General features: G+C 37.3%; 1 protein-coding gene across 8 annotated transcripts in view; it reads right to left on the bottom strand.

The window, feature by feature from the left end:
* The window catches only part of LOC105060827 (uncharacterized), a 56,768-nt gene extending 30,879 nt beyond the window's left edge, over positions 1-25,889 (bottom strand). For 2 of the 8 annotated variants that reach the window (XM_073256900.1, XM_019845885.3), the window contains exons 1-6: positions 25,526-25,886; positions 23,867-23,947; positions 2,715-2,852; positions 1,905-2,015; positions 1,752-1,802; positions 1,519-1,619 (exon numbers count right to left, since the gene is read on the bottom strand). In XM_073256900.1, the coding sequence (XP_073113001.1) occupies positions 1,519-1,619; positions 1,752-1,802; positions 1,905-2,015; positions 2,715-2,852; positions 23,867-23,947; positions 25,526-25,690 (647 nt within the window). In that variant the 5' untranslated portion in view covers positions 25,691-25,886. Of the gene's footprint in view, positions 1-1,518; positions 1,620-1,751; positions 1,810-1,904; positions 2,016-2,714; positions 2,853-23,866; positions 23,948-25,525 lie in introns of those variants that run through there. The other 6 variants (XM_073256901.1, XM_019845886.3, XR_012141085.1 and 3 more) reach the window with 5 other exon arrangements.
* Between the last annotated feature and the right edge of the window lie 290 nt (positions 25,890-26,179).

Raw genomic sequence — 26,179 nt, 5'->3', positions numbered from 1 at the left:
AAGAAAACTTGAAATCGCTCTCTACCTGCTTCCATTGGGACTTCATTCCGCAACCTAGGCAAAGTGGATTGCCGTTATGCTCTGTCACGGAAGGCTGAGGATTTTTAGTAACCTATTAGGTTGGCCTTGACCTCCTTTTCTCCTGCACACACACTTACACTATGCCCAGACTTAGGTGAAGTTGTATCCCTTTATGCCCAAGAGAGAGCTCATAGGAGGGGCAGTAAAATTCTCTGCTACTTATGGGATGCATTTTTGCCCAAAAATATTACTAGGGCAGTCACTTTATCAAGACCTCCCCTTGCCTCATCTTTATTCTGAAATTCCTGAAATGGTAGCTGAGAAGACTCTTCTTAGGTAAATTGTTCCAGAAAATAAGCTCGTGGACTATTCCAAGCATATGTATTGTGCTAATTGCCCTCAATAGTTGATTCTTGCAATATTGTAACCCATCCAACAGTTTTTCTTTACACTATGGTAACTCTCAAAATATAGTGTGAGATCATTTTCTTTCCTACCAAAAAAAAGAAAAAACGACCAAGCATCAAGGTTGTCACAAGCAGCTAATTAGGCACTTGGACAATCCAACCGCCTAGGCATGTAGGTCTATCTAAGCCTTCATGCAAGGTGGCCTCCTAAGCACCTAGGTCGTAGCCCAAGAATGCATTTGGCCACCTAGGGCCAACCCTTGTCTCAAGCAGTTGCATCGTTCTTTAGCTTACTAAAACATCAAACTGTTAACTAATTCTCTTTTCAAACAAAGTTTCTACTTGAACAAAGAAGGAAGTTGAGTCCATGTATAACGAGTTTTGGATATTAATTGATGGGGGGACATGTAATGTTTCTAAGAAGATTCAAATAATTCAATTCACTTAATAGAAAAATTATTAAGGAAAACTAAATTAAGTAAATCAAATATTTTAAAATTATACAGCTTAAGAACTTAACAACCTTATCATTTATCGACGTAATGGGCTTTGTGTGTTTCTAACAGCTATATGTTTTTTTTGGTACAAATTTTTTTATGAACTATATATGATTCTATATATTAAAACATATAAGGAATTTAATTTTTAGATCTTTTTTTTTTTTTAACTCAGGCACTGACATGGCCGCCTAGACATTCTATCTAGGCCTTTAAGGGGGTCAATCCCTGGAACTGCCTAGGCCATTTGACAACCTTGAAACAATAGTACATAATGCCCTAAACTACTTGCCCTGTATATGTGCTTCCCTGTGTACATACCCTAGGTGGTTCAAATTATAGTAGTTTGATCCAGTTTAAGCACATGTGAAGTTAATCCAAGTGCAGATATGTTCTGGAAACATATTCCACTTTATCAAAGAAACAAGCTCAAAAGTAGCTAATATATTCATAACATGATAATATGCTGTCATATTTAAAATGTTGCAGCAAATAAGAAAAATCAATTTTCATGGCTAATTGTAAGCATGGTATCACTAAACACTGCCAAAAAAAAAACAGAGAGAGAGAGAGAGAAAGAGTCTAATTCTAACCTTTCATTTACAAGGTGCAGAATTGGATACAATGGACCAGCAAGCATTGCCAAAAACCGTATGTTAGTCTCAGCTGCATCTGCAAAACTGGTAAGCTCTGCCTGCAGTGATAGGAAAAAACTAAGAAAAATTCTAAATCTAAATATAAAATTCTTGAATGGAACAAAACAAAGTAACTATAAGTTTCTAACAGTTATGCACCATTTTTGAAACCTAAGAAACCATAACCATACCTCAAGTTGGGGAAGAAAAACCAGCAATCGGCTTGCCATATCTTGAAGCAACTATGAACTAGACAGCATTAGAATTTGAAGCAATATCATTATGGAAAAAGTGCAAAAAGGCAAATGAAAAGGAAGGTCAATGATATAAATATTATGATTTACCTGGAGATGCATATCATGGGCATCCTGTTTGTGTGAAATAATTTGTGGTAACAAATAATTGATGACAGGTTGAAACTCAGGCTCCAGTCCAGCCACAGTAACTCCGAGCAGCTGGGCAAATGTCAGTTGATTGTTATATATTAACACAAAATTAAGGAGGAAAAAAAAAAGAATGATAGTGGATATAATAGCAGATTCTACAGGAATACCTTCAATTAATATTCATTTCCCAAGTCAACAAAAGGCAAAAAAAAAAGAAAGAAAGAAAGAAAGAAGGCTTAACAGATATAATCTTGAGGCCAAAGTTTTGAAAAGACAAATGATTCAAAGGTTAGCAGGCCATTTTGAAAAAGAAACATTATCAGTCATGAGACTCCTTACATATACTTACTGTCTGAAACATCAACTTCTTCAGGAAACAAAAACTAGAATCCAATAACAGAAAGTAACAGTGGTAGTGTATCAGAAAAACTTCCGGCTGAATCAGTAAAATACTGGACAGGGAGTATTTCACAGGTCCAAAGCACCAGGGAGTATTTCACAGGTCCTAAGCACCAGGGAGTAAGAGAATACTATCAGAATAGGCACACACAAAATACCCTTCCATGAAGATAATAACTATTCAGACGCCCATAATGGAACTATAAATGTTTCAAAACTACTATGGTGATAATGGGATTTATTTCCTCAAACTAAACTCCAAGACTTTCGATATTTTAGTCTCTGACTGATGGATTATTAAAAATTATAGACCCATTTGCAGTAGTGGCTCTTAACCTAGTATAGGAGATAAAAAAGATAAAATATTACCTGAATGAAAAATAAAGCTATTGGATTTCCTCGCAAACAAGATATCCGTACATAACGGCATGGTGTATAGTTCACAGGATACACCATATCACGCCTAGGAGCCTCACAACGTGGACGGACTTTTACAAATGTCTCGGGCTGGGGGGGACAAATTTGAATCATTAGTAGTGGTTAGCCATAAAAAAAGATGCAATAACATTAAAAAGAAAGTTCGAAATACACATAAATATGCATAAATACATAAAGATATAAGAGCAGGCCACCGAAAACAGGTGAAAGATTACAATTAGGTTGAAAACAAAGGAGCTTGATGAAGTTAAGAATGATCCTCTGACATAGCAAAGTAAATATATTTTTCCAGTTATAACACTAAAATATGCTGCAAACATTCACATTATAATGAAAGACTGCAGCAGTAATATCATTTTCAATTCTTTGACAATTTCAATACATCTCTGATCATACAGATGTTGAAATCTTTTCATGAATATATCATTTACCGCAACATTCTAAACAAGATTTTAAATCCCGTAGGACGGGGTTGTCCTAATTTTCTCATGGAATGGGATGCACCACCGTCCCGTCCCAACACTTAGAACAGAGGATGTCCCAAGACGTTCCAATCAGGATGCTGAGATGGTCCTATCCCGACATATGGGATAGTACCCCATCCCGGTGTCCCGTGGGATATCCCGCTGGAACTTGAATCCTTGATTCTAAAGCCACAACCCAATCAGATATATTAGTATTTATTAATTGTGTGTCCAATATTACTGCATATGATGGGCCTAACATGCTCTTGGATTCAATGTTGATAATGCTCCACAAGCCACTTCTGAAAATTAGGAGCAAGAGAAACATTCTGCTCATCTACTTCAGAATTTAGCCCTATATGCCACCAACTCCTAAAATAAAAGTTGTCATTCTGCATCATTTCTCAACACTATCTTCCAAAGTCTTCCATGGTACAAATAAGCAAGGATTGCCTTTTTTTTCTTGTTTCTTTTTCTGCCAAAAGAGTTCTCAAATTTGTGCCACTTTGAGCTATGGACAAGAAGTTTATTACCTCCAAAATCCGCGTGTTTCAACTCACTCATGTTAAGTTGTTAGCCACTAAGCTTAAAGTTTGCCCTCTGATTTTGTCACACCTCAAGATGAATTTCATGCCTCTACATTGCACAGATCTCCGATTGTCCCCATTGCTTCCCTTCATTTTATTCCAGATTCTTAACACTGCAAACAAATGTTTTGAAGTTACAGCTGAAACCACACAAGTCAACCAAAACAGACCAGTTTCGGCTGGACTGGAGCCTAAATTGACCCTTGAAATTTTGTTTCAATCAGTCTCATCAGTTTACACAATATTAGTAAGTTCAGCCATAACCATTAGTTCAATAAGTCCATTCAATTTCGGCAAAAACTGACTTTCCACACTATTTTTACTCAATATTTTCATATTTTATATAATTTTGAGGCTCTTTCTTCATTTCTCTGAAAATGCTTAGGAAAAGAGTTTTAATTTTTGATATTTTCTTTCCTTTGGTAGTTAAAAGAGGAAATACTTATTAATGGATGATAGATTATCCTCTGGAAAGTATTTTATTAAGAGTAACCATTTTTTTTGTTTTTCACTTTTTGGAAAATTTGAAGCACTTCGGACTTGGGAGTTAGCTTTAAAGAGGTACAAATGACAAGTTGCTTTTCGGTTGAGCAAGACAAATGCTCTATAGTTAGCCCGATCATGGTGGCTTAATAAGTGGATTTTAGTTTTAACAACTAAATAAAAGACAACATCAGAACCAAGATATGTCATACTATCCCGAACCAAACGTGCAGAGCATACTGTATTACACCATCCCCTAACCAGGATGGTTCAGCTATGCAAAACAAGAAATGGCCTGAACTGCTCTAAACCAGCCGGTTCGAAGCAATACTGATACGAACCAGGAGGTTCCCACTAATTTAGGCTCTAGATCGAGCCCACTCTAGCATTTGTAACGCTCCACGCACATCCTCACATGCCACGTGCATGATTCCCTACCCCCACTCTTGCATCATAATGCACTCGTCCACAACGCATGTCCTCACATGCTACCCGCGTGATCCAACCCCTGGTCATGCAATCGCACCCCCACGTGCATCTCATGGGCATTGCACATCCTCGCATGCCGCATGTATGATTGCCCTCATGTCGCAGGGGGCCAATAATTAAGCCTCATGAGAGTTCTAAGAACCCCACAAGAGCTTCTCAACACAAACTTGGGCCGCACACCCTTTTCAAAAAATAATGAAATAGTCCAAATCTAGGCAATTTCAGTGGATTTCGGTTTAGGATCTTGCTAAAATCAGGTATCATAGCTCCTCCTCACTTCTTTTATGCATTTCTTTTATTTTAAGGTCAAAAATTGGCCAAAAATTGAAAAAAAGGGGGGAGGCCATGTTAAATTTTTTGTATTTTGGTGTTATTTAATGATGTGTTGTAGATCTAGAGAAGATCTACACTATGACAACAAGATCATAATTTTTTATTGAATCTATAATTTTTAAATAAAAATATTTTTGGATTAAATTTTTTTAAAAAATAATATAAAATTTAAAAAATCACTATAAGATCATATCCATGCTCAGCGCATGAATCCCACTCTCGATAAAAAATTTATGTCATTTCATCCAAGTTTGGGCATGATCATGGGAACAATGACATAAGCCCAAATTTGAACAAAATCCCAAAAAAAAAAAGCCTTCCATGCACGCCCACAGGCTGAGAAAAATATATGTAACATCCAGTGTGAGATGCTCTCAGATCAAAATAATTTTCTAAATTATTTGATTTTAATATTTTTAAATAAAAATAAAAATAATAAAAAATATGAAAAATTATGATGCGGGACAATCCTAAAGGAGAGAGAAAAAGAAAATCAATCCTAATGATCAAGCTCTCTTCTGTTCATCAACAACAAATTACGTCCGGCCAGGGGCTCATTATTCCCAGGACAGTATAGTTGCCTATACTCTGCTCAGGAGGCGTGATTGATTGATACGAGACTAAAGCGAGATCAATCTAAATGATACAGACGAATGCCATTCGAGAGATCAGTAAACAACTAGCAATAGAGAATTTCATAAACAGATAGCAGAAATTAAACATGCTCACGAGTAAATGCAAAAAGAAATATGAATGGAACGAGAGAAAATAAAATATTAAACCCGTGAGAAAAATCCAAGAAAATGATAAGAATCCGGATCGTGGTAGTTAAAAAACTACTCTGATTAGGACTCTTAATCTTTTAACCAAACAGATCCATCGATAAAAAACTAGGTCTTTACCAACATCGGATTAAAAAAAAAATCAAAGATCAACTGTTAAGGAACGAAGGTCCTTGACAGCATATGATCTGTAGAATAAGAAATCACTCCCTCTCAGCACGATAGATAAAAATTCTGGAGGAGACAGATCTTCTCTTGACAGAATAGGCTTGCGTGGGTAGATGATGGAGTCGAATCAGAGTCGCAGGAACACTGGATCTTAAGTAGGAGTAGGATAGAAAGTGAGCCTCACACCCTCCCTTTGTAGGGCGATTTTGGGTCTCACACCCTCTCCCTCTCGGAGCGATTGACACAAGTATTTGTGGAGTTTGTAAAATTCATTCATTGTCTTCTTCATGAAAGATACAAAGATTTATATAGGACTCTAAGGGTCCTATTTCTTTAGAAATCTCTTATCTTTTACAAGGAAGAAATCAGCCCTCCACAAAAAAGTAAAGCATTATATGTGATAAAATAATCTACCATGGGAAAGAAATCAGCCCTCAACAAAATAAGTAGCCAAGAACTCTTAAGAAATTCTAGGGAAGAAATGGAACTCCATGTGGGTGCTTGATGCTTGACACAACTTGGCATGAGCACGGCACATGTTGGCATGCATATTTCTTCTCTTGGCATGTGAAGAGTGGTGGCTCCAAAGGTGACGTGGATAAATCCAAGTATGGACCTATGGACCCAAAACTAAATGTATTAAAAAGTTTATTGACTGAAAATAAATAACTGAAGTAAAATCAATCTAATGAGGCTTCTTCGATCCAAATCAAATTTAAATCATGTTGTCGATTTTTGATGGCTCTGGTGTCCGCACCAATTCTCCCGAGGTGAAGGAAACTCGACCCTGTCGAGTGTGGATCGATTCCGCTCTGGTGACGCTCAAGTAGATCAAGATCAATGCATTGCAGCTCTTCTCGAGTGATCCAGGTATCTTCAGACTCCGATCGACCTCGCCATCTGACCAGATACCGCTGATAGCCTCGACTCCGGGTGGAGAAGATCTGCTCATCCAAAATTCTCTCAATCTGATCATGTTTTGTTGATATTTTAGCTGGTGGACACTCAGGGACAGGCTCGCTCTCAAAGGTTGGTTCAGGTTCAAATGGCTCACTAGGTATCCGAGTTGGTTCTTTATAGGCGACAAGATCTGTAATGTTAAAAGTAGAGCTAATCCCAAAATCAGAAGGTAGGTCCACAACATACGCATTTGATCCGATTTTCTTTATGATCTTAAACGGACCTGTTCCTCAGGCATGTAACTTCTTCACGGTTCCGGATGGAAACCATTCAGACCTCAATCGAACCATCACATAGTCTCTTTCTGCAAACTCTTGGACACGTCGATGAGAATCTGCATTCTGTTTATAAACTTTATTGCTCATACTAATTTTTTTACTGATCTCTTTATGCAGACTCTTGACATGCTGTGCAAATGACTCTGCAGATTCGAAAATCCGAACATGCATGGGTAGTGAGATGAGGTTTATTGATTTTCTAGGTTGATATCCATGAACTACTTCAAAAGGACTCATGCCAATGGACCTATTAACAGAGCTATTATATGCAAATTCGGCTCAGGACAGCAAAAGATCCCAGTTACCCATATGTTCCCCAATCAAACAACGCAAAAGATTTTCAAGACTCCTATTAACCACTTTGGTTTCACCGTCTGTTTGCGGATGATAGGCAGAAGAAAACTTTAGTTTTGTGCCTAAAAGGTGCCATAGGATTTTCCAAAAGTAGCTCATAAATCTAACATCCCTATTAGAAACAATGGTTTTAGGCAATCCATGTAGTCTAATAATCTCATCAAAGTATATCCTTGCAATTTTCGACGCATCAGACGTTTGGCAACAGAGCAAGAAATGAGCCATTTTTGAAAATCTATCTCCAACCACTAGAATAGAATCATGCTTCCTAGCTGTCCTAGGTAATCCCAAAACAAAATCCATACTAACATCCTGCCAAGGACAGTCTGGTATAGGTAAGGGTGTATATAGGCCGGTGTTTTGTTTTCTCTGCTTGGCCACGGCACATGTTTTACATTGGGCAACAATTCAGACGACATCTCTTTTCAAGCTTAGCCAAAAGAACTAGGCTTCTACCAACTCTATAGTTTTATTCCTACCAAAGTGTCCAGCTAATCCTCCAGCATGTAATTCCCAAACTAAAAAATCTCTTAAAGATGTACGAGAGATACACAGCCTAGTTTCTCTAAATAGGTAACCATCCTGAAGGGTATATTCACTACATTCTCTAGATGGCCCCTTTCGTAAAGCGGTAAGTATGTCATCAAAATCTGGACACTCCTCATAATTTTCTTTAACTTTATCAAAACCAACAACTTCTATACTAACGGTGGACAGCAAAGTATGACGACGACTCAGGACATCAGCAGCACGATTCTCTACACCTGCACGGTGTTTCAAAACAAAAATATAGGCTTGCAAAAACTCGACCCACCTACCGTGTCTATGATTCAATTTCTTTTGAGAATTCAGGAATCTAAAGGCCTCATGATCAGAGTACAACACAAATTCTTGCGGTAATAGATAATGCCTCCAATATCTTAAAGCTTGGATTACCGCATAAAACTCCTTATCCTAGGTAGAATACTTGAGTTTAGAATCGTTAAGTTTCTCGCTAAAGTATGCTACCGGATGATCTTCTTGACTAAGGACACCACCAATCACAACTCCTGACGCATCGCACGCTACTTCAAAAACCTTAGAAAAATCAGGAGAAGTAAGATTGGGGCATGGATCATCTTGTCCTTAATGTCTAAAAAGGCTCTATTGGCTATCCTAGTCCATTCAATTTTTTTTTTCTAATGCAATCAGTGATGGGAGTGACTATAGTGCTAAACCCTTTTATGAACCTACGATAAAAGGTTGCTAATCCATGAAAACTCCGCACGTCATGCACACTCTTGAGCACCGGCCACTCAACTATTGCTTTAATCTTTTCAGGATCAGCAAATACACCATTGGAGGTAACAACAAAACCTAAAAAGATGATATAGTCTGTCATAAAAACGCACTTCTTAGGATTAGCATACAAGCTTTCTGTTTTAAAAACTTGACACACTCTTTGGAGATGATCTAGATGGTCTTCCCTAGTTCGACTATAGATCAAAATGTCATCAAAATATACGACTACAAATACTTCTATAAATGATCGTAGAACTTGGGTCATCAACCTCATGAAGGTACTAGGGGCACTAGATAATCCAAATGGCATCACCATCCACTCATATAAACCATTTTTTGTCTTGAAAGCAGTTTTTCACTCATCTTCCGGTCTAATCCTTACTTGATGGTAACCACTCTTAAGATCAATCTTAGAAAAGATAGTGGATCCGACCATCATATCTAACATGTCATCTAACCTAAGGATGGGAAAGCGGTACTTAATGGTGATTTTGTTAATGGCATGGCTATCTATGCACATCCTCCATGTACCATCCTTCTTTGAAGTCAATAGTACAGAAACCGCACAAGGACTCAAACTCTCCCTCACAAATCCTTTTTTTATCAGCTCTCCAACTTGTCTTTGTAGCTCGGCATGCTCATTAGGGTTCAACCTATAGTGGGGCAAGTTGGGTACGATGGATCCAGGAACTAAATCAATGGCATGTTGAATGTTTCTCATAGGCGGTAAGTAATCTGAAAAATCCTCAGAAAAGACATCATGAAACTCACTAAGAAGGCTAGCTACTTCCTTAGAATAATCCACCTTAGAATCCTCACGAACTTCTCTAGCAGCAAGCATCCAAACTAGTGATCCTTCACTCATGGTCGTCTCTAATTCTTTAGCACCTATCAGATGGAGGCTTTTCTTCTTGAGATTTTCTTTTGGTCCATCGTCTATCTTTCTATTAGTAGCCTTAGGTGGGGAAGGATTAATCGTGATCTTCTTACCCTGATGAGTAAAGCTACAGGAGTTGGTTCGGCCATAAATCGTAACATCATTGTCGAATAGCCAAGGCCGACCTAATATGATACTTCCAACTTCCATGGGTAAGACATCGCACCACACATGATCCTGGTAGGAATGAAGCTGGATGGGCACAAAGCATCTAAATTTGATGAGAATAGAAGAGGAATCAATCCAAGACACACGGTATAGACTGGGATGATCCACAAGAGTTAATCCTAATCGCTTAATCGTGTCGGTGGAGATGGCATTGATACAGCTACCGCTATCAATGATCACCTTACAAATTTTATCGCCAAATTTTATGAAGGTATGGAAAATAGAGGTCCTACGCCAGTCTTCACTTAGTTTGTGCTAGGACATACCTAACGACTCTAAGCTTAAGGTCTAACTCGGGTGCGGCATAACCTAAGATATCCTCAGTACTCTCAAATTGCTTGACTAAATCTGAATCAGCTTCATAAACTTCCTCCTCAATATTTTCTAGAGTTTCTCCCTCTAATTCTTCTATGAATAATGATCGGTTGGGGCATTGTGCAGCAAAATGACTGTAACCATGACACTTGAAGCAATGGAATCGAGAACTACTTCCTTTTGATAACTCTCCTATAGCTCCTTTTCCTTTATCTTCTTTTCTCCCAATAGAATTTGTAAGTGAAGGTCCGTTACTAGAAGTTTGATTAATATTAGGTCTCGATCCAGAAGGGATCACTCGACTGGGTTCAGGACGACGGAGAGTCGAATATCTAGAAAATCTTTCAATGTCTAAGGCAAGTTGATAAGCTTGTTCCAACGTGGTTACCTCTCGCAGAAAAAGCTCACGCTGAATATCCTCTCATAATCTAGTTCTAAATCTAGATAAGGTAACAACCTTATCTTCGACTACACCACATCTCATGAGGTATTCATCAAACCTCGTGATATACTCAGTGACTGATCTATTCCCTTGAGTAAGCCTCTGCCATTGATCTAAAAGTCTTTGTTGATAAGAGGTGGGGAGATACTTCTCTCTGAGTTTTTCTTTCATCTCATCTCAGGTTTCTATCGGATCTTGTCTTCTCTGATTGAGAAGATGCTCAATACTTTTCCAATAAAGTCGGGCTTGCCTAACCAATTTCATCCTAGCAAACCTAACTCTCCTTGCTTCAGACATTTCGTACCATCCAAAATAGTGGTCCATACCTGATTCCCAATCTAGGTATACTCTCGGATCTAGACAACCATCAAAACTTGGGGCTTCGACCTTCACATTCCTAAGAATATGCTCATCTTGATCAAACTGGTAATGGTGCGGGCATGCCCCTATAGGTCGATCAAGTTCTAGATTCCTACCTCTTTGTCCTATAGGTAGTCGGAGAGACTCAGGTTCAAGTTATTTCTGCCTAGCTTCTTCTAATACCACTATTCTCTCATCCATGGCTTTCATAAAATTTTTCATGTCATCAAACTTTTCAGTCAAAGCATTAATGATGGCTGCTATATTGGGATCCATATTGGTGTTGGGTGGGGAAGTAGGATGTTGATACCAGGTACCTGATCTAATGGTCATACAACTCTAGGATGCAGAAATAAGGTGTAATAAAAATTAAAATGCTTGAATACGAAATTTAGAGTGCGAAAATTTAACATGCGGAAATTTAAATTGCTGAATTTAAACTAAAGCCCTAATCAACCAGCTCTGATACCAAATTGATGCGGGACAATCCTAAAGGAGAGAGAAAAAAAAATCAATCCTAATGATCAAGCTCTCTTCTGTTCATCAACAACAAATCACGTCCGATCAGAGACTCATTATTCCCAGGACAGACAGTATAGTTGCCTATACTCTGCTTAGGAGGCGTGATTGATTGATACGAGACTAAAACGAGATCAATCTAAATGATACAGACGAATGCCATTCGAGAGATCAGTAAACAATTAGCAATAGAGAATTTCATAAACAGATAGCAGAAATTAAACATGCTCATGAGTAAATGTAAAAAGAAATATGAATGGAACGAGAGAAAATAAAACATTAAACCCGTGAGAAAAATCCAAGAAGATGATAAGAATCCGGATCGTGGTAGTTAAGAAACTACTCTGATTAGGGCTCTTAATCTTTTAACCAAACAGATTCATCGATAAAGGACTAAGTCTTTACCAATATCGGATTAAAAAAAAAATCAAAGATCAACTGTTAAGGAATGAAGATCCTTGACAGCATATGATCTGTAGAATAAGAAATCACTCCCTCTTAGCACAATAGATGAAAATTCTGAGGAAGACAGATCTTCTCTTGACAGAATAGGCTTGCGTGGGTAGATGGTGGAGTCGAATCAGAGTCGCAGAAACACTGGATCTTAAGTAGAAAGAGTAGGATAAAAAGTGGGCCTCACACCCTCCCCTTGTGGGGCGATTTTGGATCTCACACCCTCTCCCTCTCGGAGCGATTGACACAAGTATTTGTGGAATTTGTAAAATTCATTCATTGTCTTCTTCATGAAAGATACAAGGATTTATATAGAACTCTAAGGGTCCTGTTTCTTTAGAAATCTCTTACCTTTTACAAGGAAGAAATCAGCCCTCCACAATAAAGTAAAGCATTATATGTGATAAAATAATCTACCATGGGAAATAAATCAGCCCTCAACAAAATAAATAAGTAGCCAAGAACTCTTAAAGAATTCTAGGGAAGAAATGGAACTCCATATGGGTGCTTGATGCTTGACACAACTTGACAGGAGCACGGCACACGCTGGCATGCATATTTCTTCTCTTGGCATATGGAGAGTGGTGGCTCCAAAGGTGACGTGGACAAATCCAAGTATGGCCCTATGGACCCAAAGCTAAATGCATTAAAAATTTATTGACTGAAAATAAATAACTGAAGTAGAATCAATCTAATGAGGCTTCTTCGATCCAAATCGAATTTAAATCATGTTGCCGATTTTTTATGGCTCTGGTGTCCGCACCAAATTAGTACTACATATAGGTAATTCAAAAGTATTTTCTAAAGTAGAAAATATTTTTCCACAGCACACTGAAATTTCATTATTTTCTAAAAAATAATTAATTAAAGATAAACTGAGATAATAATAAATGCAGCATACCTATTGTGGTTCTACATTTTTTTTCAAAATTAAAATAAAACATGTAGATATTTTTTTAGTTAAATATTGAATTCTTTTAAAAATAATTAAAATTAGTTAATTAAGTGAAACAATTATAAGAATCTAATACTACATGTAGTTAATTACCTAAATATTAGTTAATGTAAAAATGTTTAATATGTGTTCGGTTTACTTGAAGGAATGGATCCATCCAACAAAAAAGAGCTAGAGCATGACATCGGCTAGGACCATGATGTCATGCTCTCCGATCAACACTATTGGTGGTCCAATTGGTGCGACACCAAGTTCAAAGAGGGCAGGGAACCACGCCAAAGCAACATCTTGCTGGTGGTTACTTTTATGTCAAAGTACTGGAAATGTCTTGACGAGGTCTAGCACTGATCAAGTACTTAGATGGTTTCAAAGCAACAAAAGATAGGATTATGGTTCGCCGAACCGTCCCGAACCGAATGGCTCAAGACGTTCCAAGCCATACCGGCCGAAAATCGAGACGGTTCGGCCTTCCTAATCGAAACATCGAATGAGGGAGAGAGAAAGAGAGGAAAAGAGAGAGAGTGGAGGGGAGGGGAGGGAAAGAGAGGACGACAATGTTGAAGGGCCGACGCTGGCCGATTGAGGCCGTCGGAGGGCCGATGTTAGCCTGTCGAGGCCGTCTAAGGGCCGCAGAGACCTCCGCGGCTCCATATCACCCGATAAGGTATTTAATTGAGAGAGATAGAGAGAGAAAGGGAGAGCAAGGATACTAGAGAGAGGTGCAGCCAGCAGATAGGCCGCCAGAGAGCGTCAGATGGTCGCCATGGCCACCGAACGGCGGAACAAGAGCGATCGCCCCTATTTATTGTTTTGTTTTCAAATAATGATGAATAATGAAGCGAGCAACCGATTGCCAACTTCATTGTGATCAAGATTTTTATAAAAAATCCCATAAAACCAGAGCGATCACCTCTATTTCATGCCTGCAAAGCTGCGGACCGTGGTTACGCCATCCGACGGCCACAGTAGCCAACCAAAGGCCCTCCGATGGCCTCTCCACCAGCTTCCCCACCCTCCTTTTCTTTTCCTCCCCCTCTCTCTATCTCTCTGTTAGCCGCGATTTGGCAGAGGAAGTGGAGTCCTTGGCAGCCCTCCAAGCACCCTCACCTCTTGTGGCCATCTCCGACGTCTCCTCTACCCACCCTCTCCCTCCCTCCCCCCTTCTCCTTCCCCCTCCCCTCTTTCTCTCTTTTCCTCCTCCCCAGTTCCTTTCTTCACTTCTATGTTGGTTCATGCCGATCTAATACGGATCCGTATCAACTCGTACCGCCATGTTCCAACCACTCCAAAGTGTCAGAAAAGGACACCATTCTAAATGACAAGGCACAGATCGAGGCTACGATCTAGACGAGTCTGGGTGACCAGTGGTAATAGGAGGTGACCAAGCATAGAGCTCAATTTGAGCCCTCAGTACAAATCGAGCTTTAGTTCTAAAGCCGACAGTGTAGACTAGAGTTCAGAAGGGCCTCCTCAATCAAGGAGGCCATCAGCAAAGGTGGGAGGGGCATAGCATCTGTGCTAGGAGAGCTCGGCAATAAAGGCTGCAAAAAATCCTCCTCTAGAAAGATACCACCAATAGCCACTATAAACAATATTGATCCACATGCTTTTCCGAGTAGGGATATGAAGTAGCAGAGGATTGATATTATGCTGGTGAAGAATAAGAAGAAAGATATATGAAGAGCTATCACGTCTTGGTTCTACTTCAGCCATACTCCAGCGAATATGATAGGCAACACACACTATCAATCCACCATTGCATCGATAGAGAGAGTAGAACTGGATGTGGATCCTCCAGGATCAAAGAATATCCATGGTGAGCTCCACAACAATAAGGAGGAGGTCGAGAATTGAATAGCTTCATATCAGAGCAAGTGGTGCACCTATAGAGTAACAGTGATGTGTGATAGGTAGATAGGTCCCAATAGACGAAGCGTCATCAACTTTCTAACTTATTGTGATATAAAGACCTTACACAAATCCAAGATTTTACGTCCCGATGGGATGGGGGGCGTCCCGCTTATCCCGTCCCGTTTCTATGAGAAACGGGATCAAGATGGGGTCGGAACTCCGAAACCCATCCATACAAAGAAAAAAGAAAAGGAAAGAAAGAAAAGAAAATGGAAAAAAGGAAAGTGCTAGGAAAAAAAAAACGAAAGAAGGGAAGGAAGAAGAAAAAGAAAGGAAAGAAAGAAGGAAGAAGGAAAGAGAAAGAAGAAAAAAAGAAAAAAAAAAGAAAAAGAGGGAAGGGATGACAAAAAGAAAGAAAAAAAAGGAAAGATAGAAAGATAGAAAAAAAAGAAAAGAAGGAAAGAAAAAAAGAAAAGAAAGAAAGAAGGAAGAGAGATGGAGGATATCTACTGGGATGCATGATCGGGATGGGACAATGGGGCATTCTATTCCATGGAGATACCGGGACACCTCTATCCCACGGGATCTAAAGCCTTGCACAAGTCAATTAATGCTTCCAATAAGATGCACGACGCATAGTACATTCTAAAACTAATGGAGGTGATAAATCATTATATATCAAAAAAAATTAGAAAAAAACTGCATGCTAGTTCCGAACCTGGTGTCGGTACAATATAGAACTGACACCATACCAAACCAATGATTGACCGATATAGGGCATGGTACCAGTTCAGCCTACCTTGATTAGACCAACAGCAAGTATGTGTTTTATATAAACATATACATTTAGTTAAACGGCCACTTGACCTTTTAAAATACAACTTGAAAATGTCCAAATTCAGGAAGTATCTAAGTTCGTGAACTGGGGCTTGTCCTCATAGTGACGTCCCTCTGCTTAGTGACTAAAGATTCTAGCCCAAAAATTTGCACATGGGTAACTACAGCATGGGTCGGTCTCCCCCTTCCTTTCCACTTGAAATGATGATGAGAAGCGCTTAATACACTTAGAACTAAAGCTTCATAGTTATTGAATACATAAATTTTGAACAAACTTGAAGTTACTGAATATTATGTGTCCTCAATACAAGTTATTAACAGGCATTCTTATATAAAATATTAAGTTCACAGTAAAACCACTAAGAATACTGTGTGATAACCTTTCTTCACACCTTTTGTTCCTATTATTTTCCTTTTCTTTGTAAGCATTTACTTGTTTGACTGAAACTCCTACATTTACAGCGAAACCTCCAATAGTCCCTAGCCTGACCAAAAACAAAACTGAGTTTACAATCCTTGCAGTAAACCTTTGTATAATCAGCTCATTTCTTACATTCCTTTAGATGAACCAAAAATTTATGTCACTATCCCACCTTTGCAGGAAAATTATGCTCCTGGACCGTCCACATTACCCAATGATCTATAAAATAAATCTAGTGTTATAACTACCTCACAAATATTTATTGCAAGTCTCAATGGCAATTTTTTCGACAATTCAAAACAGTCCAAAGGCAAGTTCTTCTCAAAATTCCAATCTATTTATCTCATTATCATGTGTACAAAAGACATAAGTCTGGGAAAGAAAATTTAGAAATCTTTTGTAGTAGATTTTAATTACTCCCTTCCCAACTCCAGATAAATTCCCACTTAAGTTGCACTCCATTTGATCTATGTTGGACCAACTGATTCTTGCATATTTATAGCATTCTTTAATCAGTTTATTTATATGTTTATCTCTTTCTAAGAACCATCAAGCAAAACCACATTATCTGCAATTACCATTGAGAAAGGGGATTTTTTTTCTGGAGACTAGTAGCTGATGCATCAACGTTAAGTGAAAAACAGAGACTTATAGATGTAAAGTAATGAAGATCCAAGGCCACCTAATACCCAAGGTGCCTTCCAAAACAATGCATGCTTTTGCTGTTGCAGATTTGCATGCTTTCATCAATCTAGAAATTTGATATGCTTTTTATCTTACAGATATGCCATAGTGACAAACTTTTATAAGACTTCTGCAAACCAAAGTGAAAGATTCCTAGTTCTTTCATCAACTATCAAAATAAGAAACTTTCCTCACTAAGTAATTTTGCATTAAGATTAATTAAGTTCCAGTTTCCTCTGACAAGTCCCGATCTTTGTCCTTCTACTCTCTCCCACAGCTTCACTTTTACTTGCAAGAAAGATTCTGTGATAAAATTTGAGCAATTTTGGAAATCTTCTATAGTATCGCAATTCAGCAAAAAGCATATACGCCCACTCATGGGCCACCCTCCAAGCTTTCAAAATCTTTTGTAGATATATAAACCAGGCAAATTTAGCTAACTCCATTTCTTTACTTGAAGTGACATTGCACAGTTCTAAAAGTCTTCCTCTCATCCTTGCCCTTAAATAATGCTTGCTATATTAAGAAATAAATTCTGAACTTATCCTCCTCCATTACATAAGTACCCTACCGCCATCCTCATGGTGCATCCTAAGCAGTTCGCATTCCTTGTCTACTTTTTCTCATTTTATCTATCCCAAAAAATGTCTATTTCAGGCCTTTTCGAGCTTTAATAGCTGTAAAGATGATAAGAGATACATATTTTAACTTATAATCCTTTTAACGAATCTTTTCAATCATTTTTCAAGTTTCTGGTTTTTGAAATGTTTTCACATAATACCTCATTCACTCAATTGCCTCTGGGAATTTTTCACTCCAGCACTATGTTTACTTGTGCATGCAATTGTCACGTTAAACATTCTAAGGACCCATCTAGCAACTTTTGAGTGAACCAAGTCATATATTCCCACATTAAGGCCCTGTTTGGCATTGCTGTATGTAGTAGAGCTTAGGACATCAGAGATTTCAATGGAATTTAACGTCCAGTTGATAACCCAACTGAGCAAGTACTTTTAGTATCAAGAAACAACAACAAGAAACATTATATAGTGCTTTCAATTGTCTAATTATTTGCGCTATTAAAACCATTGTTATAAAATATTCTTAATTTATAAATTATTTATTTTGATATTTAATCAAAATAATATAATAAATAATAAATTATTATAAAATATAATAATATTTTTCCATAACATTACATTATAATAATATTATTATAGCAGAATATTAATGATGAGAATTATATTTTCATAATATAATATATCTATAATCATTATAATATAAGAATATTATTTTAGTATATTTTATTGTTTAAAAACTGTTATGATAAATTATTGCTCGTTTATAAATGATTTTAAATTATTTTTTCAAAAAAAATCCCATTGTTAGGGCTCAAACTCGAGTCTCCGACACATCTCAAGTAGCGCTTTTGCCCAAACACTACAAACTAAATCTTTTCTCTAGGGGGACCTCTTTTAGCTTTTGGGAGAGTCAGAAAGCTGCTTCAAAATATCTACCAAACAACTCAAAATCACCCAAAAGAGTTTTTGGCCCTCCAAAGAGCACTTTTTTGCCCTCTTTTGCCCTCCAAAAGCAATGCTAAACGGGGCCTAAGACTAGCATTCTTGCATGTTTTGCTTCTCTCTGTTAGTTTTTTTTTTCCCCAAACGCGCTAGTTTTTCTTAACATTTCAATTCCATCAACTTAACTCCTAGCTACTTGTAGACTCTAACTAGTCTCTTAAGCATTAATGCAAACACCAATAACCACCACCGTATGATAGCTGGTCAAAATGTCCTGGCCTTCTGCAAGACTAAAATAATCTATAATGTGATGAATTTGCACCAGTCCTGATAAATATGATAATCTCAATGCTCTAATGCTCAGAACCTTTGGATTATCTAAGCAGGTGCAACCAAATACTAAGATAAGGTTATGGATAGGACACCTAAATATAGGTCCATGAAAAGAAATTTGTATGAAATAGAAGGGTCCACCACTTAGATATATCCATGCCCCACACTCGTATCCAAGACCATGGAACATAGTCTCCATGTTCCTCTATATTAATGATTTTGTACATTTTGAAAATTAGTAGGCATTCCTTTTCCAGAAAATGCAGAAGCTACCAACTAGTCTGTTTGTTATTAAAAAATCATACCACTATAATTTCAGTCATCTTATTTACAATTTCATCACTGGATTCAAAAAAATCTTACCCAACATTTGAAAGCTAGTTTTCAATTTGGGTATTGTTGAGTTTTTGTTTTATCAGAGGAGGTGGTATCGCCAACTTTGGTCCGACTTTCGGAGTTTATGTTAAAAAAAATTAATATTAGAAAAATAAAGCGAGATGACAAAACATATGTCACCATATTTAACTTGTATTTCCTGGAATATTCGAATGTATGGATTCAATGTTTTGGACTGGAAGTCTGAAACCACACACACACACACACAAACAAACACACAAAAAAGAAAGAAAGAAAGAAAGAAACTATAATTATATTACAAAATAATGAAAAGCTAACATAGCATATTATACACTAATTTTAGGTATGATATATAATTCAATTGTTTCTAAATCTACTTACCTAATATGCAAAACTGCATAAATATCTAAAAAAGTAAGATATTCAAGATATAAGTATAAGACTACATACAGGAACTTGACATGATGTTTGCCAAAATATCAAGTACCAAATATCGACATATTATAATCTATAAAGTCTGAGAACAATATCATACTTAACAAAAAGGTCATTTATCTGTTCATATGATTTGAAATCAAATCTCATAATTTTGAGTAAACTCTCTTGATATACTTTGTAAAAACTCTTCTCATTTATTTCTCCTCATAAAATCTTTAAGGAAAAAAAAAGCCCCCACATCTAAAAAAAAGGTTATTGTACTGAATTTCTTGAAACATAACTCTTAATTGCTTCCAATTATCTCAATTGCAATAAATCTATGTTTAGTTTCAGAAGAATGATTTTTGAAGGATAGGTCTATCAATCAACAGTCAACTGTAGCATCTTGTAGCATACCTAGAAGATTAAGTGCCCAAAACTTGAAAATAATGCAATTCATTTTTCACCCATATTTTAAAGAACAAAATCAATTATATGTGAAAACACATAGTGTTCTCATTCTAAATTATTTTTGATAAATTGGCAGATAATGAATTGAAGTAGCCTTTTCCTTCATCTACTTATTTATCCTTTTCAAGACTGGGCATATATCTTTTTATTTGACAAGATATGTTTAAGGATTTAACTAATATGAAATGGAAAAATTGCTAGCAGAGACGACATATGCTACTATGCAAGTTGAATTTCTATTCACTAAAAAGAAAAATAAAAGATGACTTCAAACCAACATTATTTACTCAAATATATTTAAAGAAACAAAAATGAGTCTAGAATGGCAATACACAACAAAATATCATAAATAAATACATCATCCATGTGGTGGTAGTTTCAATCAGCTGATTGAAATTAGCCAATACCCAAAATGGAGGTCAATTTTTGCCTTTTGCTGGCCAAACCCAATGCATACAGCTAAAACAAATACATATAAATGGAAACTAAAGACCATCCTAAACTCCCAGCCATACACTTGTAAAGGGTTCATCTCATCCTAAATTTCCCTTTTGACTATGTATTTACAAAAAATGCCAACATGCATCTTTTTTTATTCGGGTGAAAAACATATATCATTTCAAAGATTAAAGAATTTACTTTGTATTAATGCTATATCCTACCATGCAAAAACAAAGAGCCATGGTGAATACCATGCTTTTGCAATATGTATCATGCTTCTTGAGAGCCAAAAAAACACAAATGTGTCTAGAATGTTGCATGGACACACATGGTTTTGAAAACCGACTTGAACTGCCGGGTTCGGGCCATACCGAGCCATACCGGCACCGAACCGAATCAGTTCAAGGCTGATTTTCGACACCTGAAAAAAAAAATATATATATATATATATATTATGAACCGTCCTGTTCGGGCCTGAACTAGATGATTTGGGCTTGAACCAGACGGTATGCAGCTGTTTGTAGCTAAACTATCCGGTTCAGCTCATGTTGAACTATTTTTATGTTTGAGATATAGATAAGAAGTCTCCAAAGACTTCTTCTCGGTGTTTCTCAATCTCTCTCTTTCTCACTCCCTAGCACTAAGGGCAGTAGGAAAACTCCGAAAAAATACAAATTAAAGATATGTTTCATCAAGTGGATGTGAGTGCAGTTAGTCGATCTTTGCCCTTATCCACAGCAAGCAGAGGAACTATCTAAAACAGAAACGCCTCAACGATCTTATGTATGTGCACTACAATTTGAGGTTAAGGCTCAAATGCATTGAGGAGAAAGTTCAGCTAAAGTATTCGGATCCGACTACGAGTGATTTTGTTGATGAAGATAAAGATCTGATGATCGGATGGATTATGAGTTAGCAGTAGGAGTCAGATCTTGATGAACCAGGATCACCTCCACGGCCAACCAGTTTTGTTGCTAGCAATGCTGGAGTGAACGCCTCTCAATGGACAAGCTGCAACATTTCACATAGACCTCCAGCCGATACGCCACAGCATCCACTCTCGTAGCCTAAGCAACCAGAGCAAAGCATGACGAGAGGACAGACAGCTACTATGCACAGAGACAAAAGAAAAGGAAAGACAGCTACAACCCCGATAGAAAGGGAGTATTCGGTTCGCTCAAATTCAAACACCAGGTAGAGAAGTGATGATAGTTCTTCAACTAGTCATGAATCTGGTGATCATTGAGAGACTAAAGGACAGAAGACGCAACCAATTGATGATCTTCAAGTCACTGATAAGTCTCAATTTACGCATTCTACGCAGGATAGGAACCATGATACACGACCTAGTAAAGCCCGCAGCGATATGATTTCATACAAACGATAGGCTCTGCAAAGTTGTTCGGGACATAATGCAACTGTAGATGACCTCGTATGTGGAGTAGGATCCATAGATGTATCACATTCATCCTTGTATTCTAAATCCTCTGACCCGCAGCCACAGACAACCTATGATCCATGGTATTCCATACCGACCCAAACTGATTAGTACACCCCGTAGCATACCGACGGAGAACTAGTCCGGTTCAGATCGATTTTTCAAAAAATGGCCTGAACCGATCAGTTTAATACGATATCAGCCCGAACCGTCCGATACCGAATGGTTTGATCCGATACGATACCAATTCAGTCCGATTTTATTTGATTTTCTTTCTTTTTTTAACCATTGGATAGAATTTTTTTGATTTTTTTATTGTCGGTACGGTACCGTACCGCCGACAACCAACACAAATTCTGATATCGAGTCTGCGAACCTTGCTATGATCCTTACAGATATAGATATAGATATAGATATGATGCATCGGAGACATCATCTTCTAATGGCTACTATTACAGATTGAAATTTGCTGCCGGTATATTTGGATGGATTCCTTTACAATCATGCTATCAGTTCGAAGATACCTCTCAGAACCAAAACCTCAGTGAGAATTCAAGGATGAGTTATGATCCAACACGTCTACCTTATGGAATAAGCATAGAGGATTATAATGTTATTTGGCCAGAAAGATGGGCTGATGTTCCTCCTGACTATGTAAATGATCCTAGCATCTTGCTATTTATGGACATCAACAGTCGATCAGATTCTGATGATCATACGTATTGAATATTTTTAGATTTTTTTTAATTGATTTAAGTATTTTAGAATCCAAAGATATCTAGTCCATATATTGATTATTTAGGATGCTAAATAACATAATGCCACTTCACACGCGATTAAAGATATATCGGAGTAATACAAATATAAATTAATATCACTAAATATTAATTTGGACTTCAAAACATTCAATAATCCATAAAGATTTGATTAGATACCCCCCAAAAAAATGAAAAAAATCCAAAAATTTTGGCATGCCGATTTGGCCGGCACGCTTACCGTACTGTGTGTCAGTACGATGCCGAATCGATACCGTACTGAACCAGCCGATGACCGATACGACCACTGGTACCAATTTTCAGAACCTTGTTATACACCAACCCTCTAGATTTTAGCTCAGTGATCCTTTGCTCATACTTGTCTCAAAACTCATGCATAGGAAACCATGGTTTGAGCAAAATGTTAAAGCAAAGTCAAGAAATTAAATAACCTAGGTGCACCTTTCACCCAATACTAGTTGGCTTCTACTAGGGAAAAGGAAAGATTGAGAACATATGATAGTAGTACATACAATGATTGCACCCATACCAGAGTAGCATGGCAGCACTACATACTGTCAAATTTTGGTATAGTAGTTTCATATGAAAAAGTATAGGCACCAAACTGAAAAATTTAATAATAAATTATGGTCATGAAATAAGTTAACCATCAATTAAGCTTCTCGCAGCATCTAAATTTGTCACCGGACCTCCAAATATTTTTTTACATATGTAAAGCTGACAACCATGACCATTAACATCTGAACAAAGTTTATGACAAGCAAAATGAATCATGATGTTATTAACCGCATTCTAAAATTAATTGTACTCAATATGAAATGAAGTCAAACATAAGCATCAGGCTTTTAGCTTGGTTTTGTCTGTTGGTTCATATTGTACAATGTTCAAGCATTCAGCATTTATTTCTAATTATAAAAATTCTGCATAAGCAAACACCAGAAAACATTCCTAAATGAAGAAAAATAGAAAATCTTATACATACGTTAAACTGCCGAACACAAACTGCAGCAGTATTAATTTAATTGCATGATGACTTTATCGCAGTGAGGAAATGTGTGTACTCCAACGGAAATGATAAAAGAAAAAGCGCAACAATTTTCAACATAAAAAACTGAACACATCCTCCATAAATTGGGTTGTCGTGGTAAACTTTAGGAGTTTTGAGCATTTTGGATCCTTCAATGAAATTACAACATCATTACAAACCTTATAGCGCAGTCCAGCTGTGATTTCCCATTCAAGAACAGACTTATTATATATCCTTATGTGAGAAAGTAGGCAAGCTTCCTGCAGGAAAAAGAATAGTATAAGGACAAGAGATGCTTCATAAAGATATCTAAATAACAATCCTGACAAAATAGCCTCACATAACTCTTTGGAAGACCAAATCAAAAAACTGCAAAAATACTACAAAAATTCTAGCTCATCAATTCAAAAATTTCACAAGTCAATTGTCGACAAAAAAGGTTCAACAAGTTAAAGCACCTTTCATGCATGGTATTCCTTTTGCTTTCCAGTAGGGCTTTTTGTTGAGCACTTAAAGGAAAATGCTTTTAAGAGAAGTACATTGCTACTTGTTTTGTGTTTGGTATCTCATAATGCAGAATTTTTTTCAAGAAAGTATATGGTCTCGGTACAGTTTAAGGACTTCAAGGTAACTGCCAAAACCGTATGCTGGGTCAGCCATACTTTGGGTCCGCAATGAGTATGTTAATTCTAGGTCAACCTAATTTGCTTCAATCTCTAATGCATCTATGCTTAAGTAGGTTGAGCTTATATAAAATAGGTACTCCATATAAGCACAAGCCGAAATCAAGTTTTTAAAGCTTCTTTCAACAGCACATTTGCATGAGAAACATTGTTTGTTCAACATTATCAAACATATTTTATAATTTCCTTCTAAGAAGTGTTTTAAGTTGATTAAGTGATGTTTATATAAGTGATACCAAAGACACATGGTTAACACCATCCACGATAATGATGCTTCTAACCAAGAAGAATATTGAGATAAATTGCTATACAAGCATAAAATTCCAGAGATGAGTGTAAACAACATGTCCACGCCATGATTAAGAGGAGTTATACGAACTTTTCTACAACCAAAAAAGAAAAAAAGAAAAATCTTTTGCTGTAAGATGTTCTAAACTGAGATGCTTTCTTACTTGTGACCGAAATATTGGGGTAATTTCAAAAAGAGGGATGGTAAATGAAACAACAGTTCCACATCAAGATCAAGAAAAGGACTTACGTTCCATACTATTATACAAGTACAAAAAATAAATAAATAAATAAACATCTTTTGCACTGCAAAATCTTACATTTGGAGTGTGCTCTTCTAATAAATTGTTTTGGAATCAAGATCAAGAAATGATTTTTTTTCTGTTTTTATCGTGACCTAAATATTAACGTAATTTCAAGAAGATGGACGGGAAATAAAACAACAGTTCCACATCAAGATCAAGAAAAGGACTTAGTTTACATACTATTATACAAGTACATAAAAATAAGCATCTTTTGCACTACAATATCTTACATTTAGAGTGCGCTCTTCCAACAAATTTGTTTGCAATCAAGATCAAGAGATGATTTTTTTTCTCTTTATCGTGACCTAAATATTAAGGTAATTTCAAGAAGAAGGATGGGAAATGAGACAACAGTCCACTTAATGTACATACTATCATACAAGTCTTTAAAAAAAAATTAAAAAAAAAGAAAAAGAACTTCTGCAGTACTGAATCTTGCATTGGAGGCGCGCTATGCCAAGAAATTAGTTTGCAATCAAAATCAAGAGATGATTTTTCTGTCCTGTGACCAATATCTTAAGCTAATTTCAAGAGAAAAATGGGAAATAGGGGGAGTGCGTACGTCGAGCTCCAGGAGGATCCACTCCTTGGTATTAGTGGCGGTGGACCAGTGGGTACGGAGATCGGGGTCGAGGACGTGGGCGGCCTTCTGGGCGGGGGATTCGCGGGACATGGCCTTGACCTTGAAGGCCAGAGGCTTCACCCGCGGCTCCAACTCCATCTCCATCCTCCCCTCCTCCCCTCGTCTGAACTAGGGTTAGGGCACCGGACGAACCCTCTTCTTCTATTCCAGCAGCTAGCTTCGTATCCTTCCTACGACATCGTTCAGAGCGAGTGAACGAAGATGCGAGAAGAGAGCGGGGAGACTCGATGAGAGACCAGAGAGGGGATCAACAAGAGGAGAGGACAATCACCGTAACCGACGCTTCTCAAATCCCCTCCATTCATATGCATACGCTTGCATATCGCACGTGCGGTACGTGTGGTAAACGGGGGATTTGGTGGCCCAGCTGAGGACGACGCGATAATCTAACATCACCGTTGATGCAAATCTTGAGGTGATCTCGATCCTTAGTGATCTAATCACTACATCTAGTTGGCTACAGTATAATGATTAAAGATTTCAAATACCTACAGATATATATATAAATAATTTATTTAATATACTATAAAAATCCAAAATCATCGAACATATAATATCAAAAATACTCAGATG

This window comes from Elaeis guineensis, chromosome 4 (genome assembly GCF_000442705.2).
Source record: "Elaeis guineensis isolate ETL-2024a chromosome 4, EG11, whole genome shotgun sequence".
Taxonomy (NCBI): Eukaryota; Viridiplantae; Streptophyta; class Magnoliopsida; order Arecales; family Arecaceae; genus Elaeis; species Elaeis guineensis.
This window is presented reverse-complemented; position numbering and strand designations above follow the sequence as displayed.